This window comes from Pteropus medius, unplaced genomic scaffold, assembly GCF_902729225.1.
Source record: "Pteropus medius unplaced genomic scaffold, Ma_sr-lr_union100, whole genome shotgun sequence".
NCBI lineage: Eukaryota > Metazoa > Chordata > Mammalia > Chiroptera > Pteropodidae > Pteropus > Pteropus medius.
In genome coordinates this window covers 1031035-1044514 of record NW_024344374.1, presented here as the reverse complement: position 1 = coordinate 1044514, position 13480 = coordinate 1031035, and the positions used below count along the sequence as shown (strand labels likewise).

Sequence of the window (13480 nt, the reverse complement as noted above, 5' to 3'; positions counted from 1 at the left end):
TTATGTTTTAAATAAATACAGATCTCTGCTCAGGACTTTCTTCAAAGCTGCTTTTACCTCTTTATTCCTCAGGCTGTAGATACTGGGGTTCAACATCGGGGTTACCATCTTATAAGACATCCCGATGATTTCGTCAGAAGTGTTGTGTCCTTTGACTTGGGCTTATATACATAAAAAGGGCTGAACAATAGAATAAGATGACTCCAGTCAGGTGGGCCAAACCGGTAGAAAAGGCTTTTTTTCTTCCCTCAGTAGAATTAATTCTCAGGATCGAAGATAGGATGAAAACATCGGAGATGAAAATTAACAGTAGAGGAATCACCAATGAAACAATATTTGTCACTGTCATGATAAGCACATTGATAGTGATATCTGGGCATATGAGTTTAAGAAGGGTCAATATCTCACAGGTAAGATGGTCAATAACATTATTCCCACAGAAAGGCAACACCATCGTCAGGACTGTTTGCACTAAGGAGTTTAGACAGCCTACGATCCAAGACCACGCAGCCATGTGCACATATAGCACCTTGTTCATGATGATGGGGTACCTCAGTGGGTTGCAGATGGCCACATACCGGTCATAGGCCATCACAGCCAGGAGGACACACTCAGTGGAACCCAAACCAAGAGAGAGACAACCATCTGCAGAGCACAGCCAATGAAGGAGATGGATTTTCTCTCAGACACAAACACAACAAGCATCGGAGGAATGGACGATGATGTGTAACAGATGTCCAAAAATGAGAGGTTTCCAAGGAAGAAATACCTGGAAGTGTGGAGGTGAGAGTCTAGTGTGCAGATGATGATGTGGAGGCTGTTTCCCAGGAGGATCATCGCATACATGATGAGGCAGAGCACAAACAGAAAAAGCTGGAGCTCTGGGTATTGGGAAAGTCCTATCAGAAAGAATTCATTCGCAGCTGAATAATTCCCCATCTGCATGTGTCCATGTCACCTTCAAGGTTTAGAAAAGGAGAAGACTCAGGGAAATTTAAATTTATGATATAGATTTTCAACATATCTTCACTTCCAATATTGTTTTTGATTTTTGGAAACTTCTAGAAATCAGAAAAGGCAGGGATATGATGTTAATTTTATTGATGGATGGAATTGAGGCTTTGAAGAATCCAAAACATTAAAGGACTACACAGCAGCATAGTCAAGGCTACTAATATTCCAAGAGTTCTAATCGAAGTGCCAAATAAGATTTAGGATAAATTACTATCATATTTAGATATGTAAGGATGTCTTTGTTAATGGAAATTTAAAAATTAAAGCTGTTTTCTGATGAAGTTGGCTTCTATTTAGAAGATTGTATAAATCCAGCACCATATCATTTAACTTGGATATGACTTTGTAAATTGCTGTACTTTTCTGAGTCTCGGACTATTAAAAAGCAATAATAAGTTGTCAAGTTGTCATTAGCAATAATAAGTTGTCAAGTTGTCATTAGAAATAAATTAGGTAATAGCTGTTACATGCCTAGAACAGTAGGTGGTTCTGACATGGGATATTATCTATATAATTATATTTATTTTATGTAATATTTAACTTATATAATATTGTAATATTAAATGTTTATTTACATATAAAGATGAAGGAAGAATGGCTCCTTTTCCTTCTGTTCAAGAAAGGTCCCAGGTGAGGGAGGCCATTTTTTAGAATTTAGGTCAAAACAAGTGAAAATGGAAACAGTAACTTCACCAAAAACACTGAATCAACCTATCACATAGGTCTGTCTGAACCTCTTCAAGTAACCTTTTCTTTCACTTATGCCATTTCTGCTCCCATGATGGTGTCAAGGAGATTTTGTTTTCCAAGAAGTTCATCAGCAACCTTACAAAAACATCCTAATAGAGAAATATAATCTGTGCAAAAAAAAGAAAAGTGCTTGCTTGTAACACAATTGCAAGTCATCTAGCCTCTCCTTTAATCACACTGTTATCCCTAGATCCATTTAACAGAAATTCTAGAGGTGCTACAGAATCCCCAAATGCTCTACAATGACCATACTGTTTCTTTCAGCCTCCACATTAATACTACACTCTTTTTCTTTGTGTATTTGGACCTGGTATTTTCCAAAGCTTGAAGGGCCTATCCTAACTTTGATATTAACTTTTCTGAGAAAACTTTCTCCCCTTTTATGCACTTAGTTCTCTATATTTACATCTCACATAGAATTCTTCATTTACTCATGCAGCTCAAATTATGCCATGTGTACAGTGGTAGGTAATAGGGATCTCATTGTGAGAACTTGTTTTTCAAAAAGGATACTGATGCAGAATGCTTATGAGAGTTATTTTATACTTTTAAGAAGCAATTTCTATGCTGTATAACATGTTTCAATATGAAAAAAATTATGGAACAATTTATAAAAATATTTTATCAAACTAAAATAGCCTGTTATCCCAAATTATCAAGGGTAGAATAAAACTATGAATCAACATTACTTATGCATATATATGTAAGAATCATAAAGTACATCCAAACTGTACACTAAAGTGATATAACTTATTTCATGAATTCATGAAATTCAAAATTAATATTTGAAAATCTATCATTGTAATATACTAAACAAGTAGGCAAAAGCCCTAAACACATGGTCATCTTACAAGATGCTAAAAAGCATTTGATAAAATATAATACTCATTCTTGATAAAATGTCTTAGTAATATAGATGTAGGAGGATACATAATTAAGATAAAATTAATAAAGATAACCTTTCTGAAATCATTGGATCACATAATTAAAAATGTTGAAACTCTGGAATGTATCCTTTAAAGTAGTCAAAGATTGATTAGCACTATTATTATATAACATTCTCCCTGCCCTGAATTATCCACCCAATAGGATAGAATAAGAGAAATAAATGACAGTGCATGTTTCAATTTCAACTGCAATTTAAACAGTTGCAGCAATTTTTCCCTCTAGGTTGCTGGAATTTTGGTTTGTGCTTGTTGTAGGTCATGCTTACTCATGAGAAGACGTACCCTCATATGCAAACAATAAAAATTGTAATCTTGAAAAACAGTTAAGGGAAAAGAAAATGCCTATGGTGTAATATTACATTAAAATAGGAAGTTTCCTAACAGTATAAATAATCACAATTTATTTATATATGGCTGAAAAAAGACATGGCAAAAGGATTAGTTTTCTCTGAACTATGGGAATGGAGGTGTTAGTAATAGTCTTAATTTTTCCTCATTCTCCAGATTTTCTTTAAAAAAATGTTTCATGACAGTGAAAATCAAAAATATTTTTAAATTTTCTTTTAAGGATACAGTGGCAAAGATTTGCAGACTTTTGTCCCTAGTTTTCATTAAAACCCAAGAAAGGGTAAGAACAGTTAATAGAAAGGAAATTAGAGATAATTTGTTGAGTTATTACATAGACTGCTTTAATGCTATTTAATGTTTTGATTTCAGGCAATCATTTCACAAATACATCCACCCTGAGCAGATACACAGACACAGTCCTAGTTCTTGGAATAGGATTCTAAAGTCCACCATTTACATTGGTCCAGGTGAGTATAGATAGGATGCACTTTATCAGGCACCCAACTATATCACACAGTAAAAAGATAAGGCAGAAGAATACCCATGATGAAGAGTGGGATATCAGTGATTACCATTACCTCAGTTTCTTTATTTCTACCAAAAATAAGTAAAGTTTCAGTTTCTTGGGTCTCTGTTTTTGGCCCATCTCTTTCCAAATGGTCAGTCTTTAGATTGATGCTTGTCTTTTAACTTCAACTATAGAAAGAAAGCAAACTCTGCTTGAGAACTTGGATCAGAAAGTGTTCATCCTTTTCCCATGTTTACTAACAGAAGAGAGTAGTAGTTTATAAAACATATGTACTCAACCAAACTCCCTGATTTTAACCTAAAGAACCTCTTGAAATAGGCTGTACCTCATTCTCCTCAGAAGAAAATCAAATGCACTAAATAGTGCATCTTATCTCCTGCTTCAGCTAGTTTGCCCTCCTGTTTATGAAACAACCTATTCTTCATGATATCAGATATCCTTGGTGCTGGATCTCCCATGCTTTTCCAAATAAATGACCCCTTTTGAACCCCGAGGTTGCTAAAAATGAGCAATAGTGCTCCAGTTAGAATAAGGTCTCTTCTCATTTTCTTACATAGTTTTGAGAATTATCTTGGGTTTTCTTTTTCACATTTCTGTGTGGAAACCTAGAATACTTCTTTGTTGCAGAGAGTTCAATGTGCTAGGCTTACTGCTGGGATGGAGTCCCCAGCATGTCTTCTTTGTGCTTTGATGATCTCTAGGGCCATGCTAGAGTGTACAGTCAAATACCCTCTAGTCAGACACATTGTTGGTAGTGGAGAGGGAGAGGAGAAAAATAAAGTTTTCTACCCAACAGAATGTCATGTTAGAGATTTTTATGCAGTAGTAAGTTAATGTGTCACATAAGTCCTTTTCTGCCTCTGAGCCCTGAATATTTCCAGAGGTCCCACCAGTGGCTCTGGTAGCCAATTTAAATTCTCCTTTGTTTTATTCTAAGAGACTATAATCCAAGAGTCTTTAAATAGTACAGAAGGTAGTAACTTTTAGTTATGTTAGGGATGCTGTCCTAAAGACCTGATTGTACCTAACTTGTTAAACAATAATTTTACTTTTCCTCTGAATTTTTACTTCCCTGATTATACAAATAATATTCAGTGTAAAAAATTTGAAAAGTTAGGAAAATTCAAAGGAAGAAATGAAAGTCATTTATACCTATAGAATAAATATTAATTTTTTGATAGATACCTGTTCGTATACTATATTTACATGCCGGAGAGCACACTGCATTTCTGGATTTAGTATGTGCCTTTATAATTAACAATATAGTATATATATTTTCCCATATTATTTTATTAGGCAATGTTAATGAATTTCATAATCTATAAATGGTAACTAGGAAAAAAAAAATATAAGAAGTGGAAGTGAAACAGTTTTTTGCTGGATCCTTCGCAACTTTTCACTTTTTTTTGGCTTTTTGGAGGTAATGACTAGGTTGGAGGACTGGGATCAGAGATTTCCATTATTTCATTCCCTGTGAGTAAAAGCCAATTTCCATTGTCAGAAGGTATCACAACGCCCATTTTACAGAATGAAAAATGATTGTGATGTACATCTTTTCTTTTTGGTGTAATAACCAAAGCTCTGCACGCACAGCTTCAAGAAATGTCCAGCACACTCCTGCCATCGCTTGCTTCTCAATTGTCCCCTCTAACTCCACTTACCTTCTACCAACTTTTCAGCCCCTGACCCTGCCGTGCACTTCCTGGTCTTAATGTTATATTTGTGGCTATTTTTGGAAGTGGAATTTGTCACAAGTATTGATGTTTTATTTTGGCAGGCAATATTTCAACAAGACTCAAATTTCAAACTTGTCTTCTCTGAGGTGGGCAGCAATTGAAATCTCTCTTAAGGTCCTTTAGCCTTAGCTCTACTTATTTGTAGTTTAGAGATCAGCCAGTATTTGGACAGAGTTTATACAGAAATTTGGGGCTCCCACTCTCTGGCCATCTCTTTTCTGTGCTATTCTCTTTTAAATTTTCAACTGCTGTGATCTTCCTGAACTCTGTCCTCTGTTTTTTCAAGTCAGTAAAACTGAAGATTTTCATCTGAATTTTAGTCACCCTGTAGTGATGGTGACTTTGCCCTATCCTTATTTTAAAACTTCTGAAAGGGAAACTTACCCAGTGCTATTCCTTCTTATAGATGTTGACTGCCCCCATTCATTTTCTGGATGCCTGGGCTACTTCAGGAGGCGTTTGTTTGTTTGTTTGTTTGTTTGTTTTGTTTCATTTTGTTTTATTGTGGTAAGAACATTTAACATGAGATCTAAGCCCTGTTAATAAATTTTAAGTGTACAATACAGTATTGCTAACTATAGGCATGATATTGTCGGTCTCTGGAACTTATTAACATTGAGTATCTGAAACTTTGTACCTATTGAATAACAATTCCCTCCTTTCTCCTCTCCCTAGTCCCTTGCAACCACCATTCTACTCTCTTCTTCTATGAGTTTGACTATTTTAGATTCATCATGTAAGTGCAATTGTGGAGTATTTGTCTTTTTTTCTGACTGGCTTATCTCATATAGCATGAGGTCCTCAAAATATATATCCATACTTTCACAAATGGCCGTATTTGCATCCCTTTTAGGCTGACTAATAGTCTATTGTATGTATATTCCTCGTTTTCTTTATCCATTCATCTGTCAATGGGCGTTTAGGTTGTTCCCTCATCTTGGCTATTGTGAATAATGCTGCAGTGAACACGGGAATTCAGATATCTCTTTGAGATCCTGATTTCAGGCAGTTAAATAAAATATTTTGTCTAGAGTTTATAGCTGTTATCTATAGGAGATCCAAATGTTGCCATTATTGGAACATTGTATTTAATAGACTATGTATACTCTGTTTCACATTTTATATGTTATTTTCATATCTATATTATAAATAAAATAAACCAAAAAGCTGTATTTTCTTGTATTTATCTCATTATAAAATAAAATAAAAGGATTGGGCAGGTTTCACCCTGGTTTTTGCTAAATAACTTGAATAAGATGAGGGCTATCTGTTCTTTGACATTTTGGTAAACTCATGTAAAACTGTCTGGTCCCAGGAACTACTAAATTTTGATTAGAGGTTAGTGAAAATAAGGATGAATTTTTTTCCATCTAAGTTACCACTAGTCCCCTTGAATTTTATTCATAGATGGCCTTTGAAGTTAAGAACCACTGCTAGTGAATATATGTGGGAAAGAATTTGTGGATCATAGTCTTCATAGTATTCATCTTTATTTTTAGTTTATTTAAACAGTTTTGTTAAAATAAATGTTTATTTTTAATTTAAGTTTAAAACATTTATTGGTTTGTTTGGTTTTGGAGTATATATTAATTTTTCATTAATTTTCCAAATTTGTACTCTAACATAAGTGTATAAAGGTTCCTTTTGCACCATTATTCTTCTTAATACTTAGTACTGACCAATTTTTATATTATTAAATGTAGTCTGGTTAGTTCAAAGGATTCTTTAAGCCCCACATGACAATAGATATCATTTGAAGGATGCTGAAAATTATATGGAGTAGATATAGGAAGTACTCTGCTAAAGATGGCTTTGTTACAAGGTTTTGTTACAAGGTTCGGTTCATGCAAATCTGCAGAAAGAAGCAGGATAGGTGGAGCCAAATGCTGGTCCAATAGGGTAGTGAGGCTAGTAGTTCCTGCATATAAAAACTCTACATGTGTGTAAGTTGTTGGTACATCCCAGTGCAGGTGGTGCTTTGAAGAATCTTTTGCTGAGGGAATCACATTTCCTGTTATGTTCTGAGGGAATCACATTTCCTGTTATGTTCTGGTGGCATATAGTCATTTTTTCTTCATCCTTCCTTTGAGTAAATACCTATAAGTGGAATTATGGGATCAGTTTTGCCTGATCTTGCTTAATTGTTTTTCAAAGTATTAATTTATACTCCCAGTGGCAATGAATTAGAATTTGTGTTTCTCCATATTATCTTAGTATTTGATCTTTTGGGGGGTATGCAATATCTCATTTAAATTTATTTTGCTTTCTGATTACTTGTGATTTGATTAAATTTTAATATTTTTTATTGGTATTTGGGTTTCTTTATGTTGTAGAACTTACCTTCTTATTGCATTGTTTGTATTTTTCATAAACATTCTAGACTCTAATCTTTCTTTTTGTTTTTGTGTACTACAATAAATTTTCTCATTTATGTCTAATATTTAAACTTTCTTAATGGTATTTTTTGTCATATAGAACTTTTAATTTTAAGGAGGCTGAATTTGTCATTCTTTTACTTTTTGTTTTTTTGTCTTGATGAACAAATGCTTTCTCTGCCTGTATGTCATAAAGATATTCTACCACAATTATATATAGAAATTCTGGATTTTGATTTTTTAGAATTTGGCTATTTATTTTTTTTCAAATTTATATGTGGCATACTATGAGGCAGATGTCTGTTAATATCTTTTTTATCAATAGAATAATTAAAAACCAAACACAATTTATCAGATATTACATTTGTTATGTACGGATTTATAATGCCATATCAGTCATCAAACTCTCTGTTAAATCTGTTATCAAACTCGTATAGATGCCTGGGATGTTTCTTGACTGTCTATTCTATTCTGTCGATTCATTTGTCTTTTTATCTTTACCAATATGACATTATCTAAATATCTGCAACTGTATAATCAGTTTTGATAACTGGTATAGTGATTACCATCTCCTTATTCTTTTTCTGCAATATTTTCTTGGCAACTCTTGTCTTTTATTCTTCTGTGTAAATTTTAGGATCAATTTAATAATCTCTGAAGCAGGAAAAGAAAACCTGATGATGTTAGATTTTGATAGATTACATTAAATTTAAAGAGAATGTTGGGGATAAATATTTTTGAATTTCCTAACTAGGTACAAAATATAGCTCCCGTTTACTTAGGTTTTCTTTTCTTTTCTTTTTAATAATAAAGATTTATAATTTTCCTTATAATACACTTAAGCTCTTTTTATTGGATTTATTCATTGGCACTTGATATATATGTTGATACCGTGAATGAGATTCTTTTTAAAAACTTTTTTAACTAGTTGTGATTGATACAAGGAGCACAACTGATTTTTAAATTTTATTTATTTATTTTTTTAATTCACCCCCACCCCCGACTTCCACCCCTGACCTACAGATGTTGCTGTCTTCCCTTAAGAACTGGATTTCTGAAAGCAGGGTATCTCCTCCCAAGCTTTTGGGGGGGCGCACCCAGGGCCTGGTGAACCCGGGGTATGGACTGTGGCTCCACTGGGGCTCGAACGCATGGCCTTCTGCATGTAAAGCAGACATGCTAACCACTACTCTATGGAACCCCCTTGATTTTTTAATAATGATCCTTGATTCAGCATCCATTATTAATTCAGATAATTTGTTTATAACTTCTATTCATTTTCTCTATAGACAATTATATTGTCTGAGATAATGATAATTTCATTTCTTCCTTTGTAATCCTTATATATCTTATTTTTTATTCTTTTGAAAATCTAATTCTAGTGCAGTGTTGATAGAAGAGGCAAAAACAGGCATTTTTATCTCATTTGAAGTTAAAGGTATATTTTTAATATTTTATCATTAATTATGATATTTACTGTGGGTTTTTGGTAGATATCTTTTATTACATTGAAGAAGTTCCCTTTGTTTTAATTTGCCAAGATTTTTTTAAAAAATTGTAAATGCATGTTGAATTTATCAAATTTTTTTTTGTATTTATTAAAATGGGCATTTTTTTCTCTTTTAATTAATATTGTGAATTACATTAACACATTTTCTAATGTTAAGACTTTCTCGAGTCCATGGGATAAATCTTACTTGAACATCGGGTGTTATTATTTTGTACATTGCTGGATTATGTTTGTTCATATTTTATGTAGGATTTTTATATCTGTATTTGTAGTAGAGTGACATTTTTTCTTTTCTTTTTTTGTTCTTGTGCCGTTATTGTTTCATTTTATACTAGGCTCAAAATATTAGTTTGAGAAGCTCTTCCTCTTTTTCTATTTTCTGAAACAAGTAGATAGGGTAAAGTTTTTCTGTTCTTGAAAATTTATTAGAATTTTCTAGGAAATCTTTTTTGGCCTGGCAGTTTTTTAAGCGACCGATTCAATATTTCCTTGCCTTTGAGTTTTTTCTGTTCTTTATTTTTCCTTAGTGTTTGAATTGAATGTTAATGTATTAATCTTTCTATTTCTTATTTTCATATATATATATTTTTACTCTCTATATATATGAAAATAAGGAAGATTGAAATATCTGTCTTCTATCAATCTATTTGTTTATGCTGTAAGTTTCTTTCTAGAGCTAATCTGCATAAGCTGTTTTTGATGGTAATTGTCAAGTTCTAAATATTTTGTAATATTCATCAGGATTTCTTTTCTAGCTAATGAGTTATTTAGAAGCATGTTTCAAAATTTCCAAGTATAAAATATTTTTGGGTTATATTTTAGTTATTGTTTTCTAATTTTATTCCATTGTGACTAGAAATTGTGTTTGAATGATTTTTTCTGTATTCATTAAGACTTGCTTTACATTATAAATATGTATTATTTAGTACTTGAAATTGTGTGGATATTACATATTGTATATATCTTAAATATTTATTTATTTTAATTAATCTTTTAAACTGTAGAATTCAAATTTTCTATTTTTACATTTCTATACATATCAGTTTGAGAGAAGTGTGTATTAAAATCACCAACTTTTATTTAGTGTTTTCACAAAATTTGTGTCTTGTAATTCTGAAGATTTTTGTTTCTTCTTTATTTTGAAAAGCTGTGTTTTGTATGAATAGGTTGAAGAATGTTTTTCCTTCTGATTTTTCTGCTATTTTGATGTTTGAGTCAAGGTCTATTTTGTCTACTCTAAGCAATAACTTTCTTTTGGTTGATGTTTTTCTGGTATGACTTTTTCCACTCCATTATTTTAACGTCCTTTTGTCAAGTTTTAGATGTTTTTCTTATAAATAGAATATAGCTGCACTAAAGGTAATCCAATCTGAGAATCTTTGTCTTCTACCTGGTATGGTTAACATAATTACATCTATTATGATCAATACTAATGTGTTTGAATATATTTCTTTAATCTTTTTCTCTTATTTTGTGTTTTCTATGTAGTATGCTCTTTTATTTTTTGCTTTTTATTCAATTTTTCCTGACTTAAATTGATGAAGTTTTCTTTATTTCCTTGGCTGGTTTGAAATTTTATATATTATTTCTATTGTTTTTATATTATTTTTAAAAGATGCTTGTTTAACACAGCAAAGTCTAAACCTCACATACTACAGTCTTCTCGAAGAATACAGGAATCTTAGAATAGTTACCTCTTATTGTCAACCTCTTTTATCATCTATGTTTTTAGTTCTAGAATTTTATTTCCTCCACCTTGTTTTTAAGCCCTACATTTGTTCCATTATTTTTTCATAAAGGCAATCATTTTATAGATTTATTTATATATTTATCAGTTCTTTATTATTTATTTATTTTTCATTTCTACTCTTTCCACCTAGGTTGAACTTTTTTCTTCCTTAGGTACATTCTTTTATAGTTCATTCAGTGGGTACTGAGAATGATAAAAATCTCTTAGCCTTTGTCTGAAAAGTTATTTATTTTTTAATACATTTTTTATTTATTTTTATGTTTTAGTTATAGTTGGCATATAATATTAAATTAGTTTCAGGTGTACACCATAGTAACTAGAAGTTTATATAACTTATAAAATAATCACCCTGATAAGTCTAGTGCCCATCTGACACCATGCATAGTTATTACAATATTATTGACTGTATTCCCTATGCTATACTTACATACCCATGACTGTTTTTATAACTGGCAATTTGCACATCATAATCCCCTACCCTTTTTCACCCATCCTCTCAACCCCCTTCTCATCTGGCAACCATCAAAATGTTCTCTGTATCTATGAGTTTGTTTCTGTTTTGTTTGTTCGTTTATTTTGTTTTTACATTCCATATGTAAATGAAATTATACAGTATTTGTCTTTATCTGACTTATTTCACTTAGCATAATTCTCTCTAGGTCTATTCATGTTGTCACAAATGGCAAGATTTTATTCTTTTTTATAGTTGAATAATATTCCATTGCATATATGTACCACATCTTTTTAAGATTTATTTAATTACTAGTTTCAAGTATATGGTACATTGGTTAGACATTTTATAGTTCATAAAACAATCCCCCTAGTTGCTCTTTGTCTTCTCTGGCTTTCTACCTAGCCATTACATTAATGCTAACTTCATTTCCTATGCCGTGCTCCCCATCCCTGTGACCATCTATCAACTACTAATTTGTACTTCTTTAACCTTTCACCCCATTCTCCCAGCCCTCCACCTACCTCTGCTCTGTTGTCACCAGATTGTCCTTTATATTTGTGAGACTGTTTTTGATTAGTTCTTTTTGTTCCTTAGATTCTGTATATAGGAGAAATCACATGGTATTTATCTTTCTTTGTCTGACTTATTTCACTCAGCACAATAACCTCCAGTTCTATCTATGTTTTACAAATGGTAGGATTTCATTTTTTTTAATGGCTGAGTAATATTTCATTGTATATTTATCTTTAGTTTTGAAAAATAATTTAACTAGTTTACAGTTTACAGTTATTTCACTTCTGTAACTTGAAGATATGATTCCATTATCATCTGAATTCTATTTTGATGCCATTTCTACTTTATTCTTAATGCATATAACAGACTAAATATTCTTAAAATATAATAGTATTGTTTACTATTGAAAGCAGAATGTGCTTCCTTTTTAAAAAGCTATATTAAATGCTCTTTGTATAAAACACTATGACTTCTTTTTAGACCAGCTTTCATGTTTCATTATTGACACTAGCTTTACTAACATATTTTGCATAATTATAAATATTAGTGCTCATTTATTTAATATTTATTAAAAACTCTTTTTATGTGTTTTAAATGTGAACTGTAATTCCTGCCAAATCATCAAATAAGTGTAGACTGTATGACACACGAAAGGAAAAGTAGAGTAAGGTCTCCTGTAGCAGCTATACATTGATCCATAGTCTAGGATCTGTCACTATGCTCTTTATCTTATAGAAGGCAAGTCAAAGAAAATTCTGTATTTTATGATTTGAAAACCGAGAGTAGATATTAAGAGAAAATACTGATAAGTTATAATGTACTTATTGAAAAATAAGGTAATTTTAAACACACTGTACTCTTACATCATTGTACTTAGAATTTATTATGATTTCATCATTGTATTTAGTACATCTGGTCAAACGAGGTGGTCAAATTCCTTACCTTAACCTGGCGCTAGAAAATACAGAGCATAAGAACTTTTCTAAAATTATGTCTTCTATCTTTTATTTGATTTTTTTTTTGTCATTTGACTCCATTTTCTTCTACAATTTGCTTTTGCCTTATATTCCTGAAATTTAATGTAATATATTTATGTAGTATACTGACCTTTGTTTTAATAACTATTTCTTATGAAGACAAAATTTTATTTTTAACAATGATTAATATTATGAGTTTTCTATTTGTCATTTAAGTATAGTCTTCACAGTCTACTTCAATAATTTCTTCCATCAACCTCTTCTCTAACACTGAGCTATAGATTTATTGTATCATTTAACATCCTTTGAAAATTAAATCTTTTATGTTTGATGTGTGAAATTTATATTCAATAACCCTTTCTCACAAAGAGTAATAGTGTGAACTATATTGGCCGAGGTCTTAATTTCTACTTTAAAAACCAATAATATACATTGTGCATACATATTAGCATATATGCTATAATCAACTCAATCATTATTACAGTGTAACTAGTGTTAATTTAGATAGTCTCTGATTAATAGTATCTCATAATTTAATTATTTTTTTTATATCATATCTGTGTAAGAATATGGGTAA

The 13480-nt window shown here is 31.6% G+C and overlaps 1 protein-coding gene across 1 annotated transcript; it reads right to left on the bottom strand.

Annotated features, from left to right (window-relative positions):
* Window positions 1–945, bottom strand: LOC120608767 (olfactory receptor 13D1-like). The gene is given in 3 exon segments (XM_039870743.1): window positions 1–154; window positions 156–634; window positions 637–945. Coding segments are annotated over 3 exon segments (942 nt in total).
* Window positions 946–13480: the final 12535 nt, after the last annotated feature.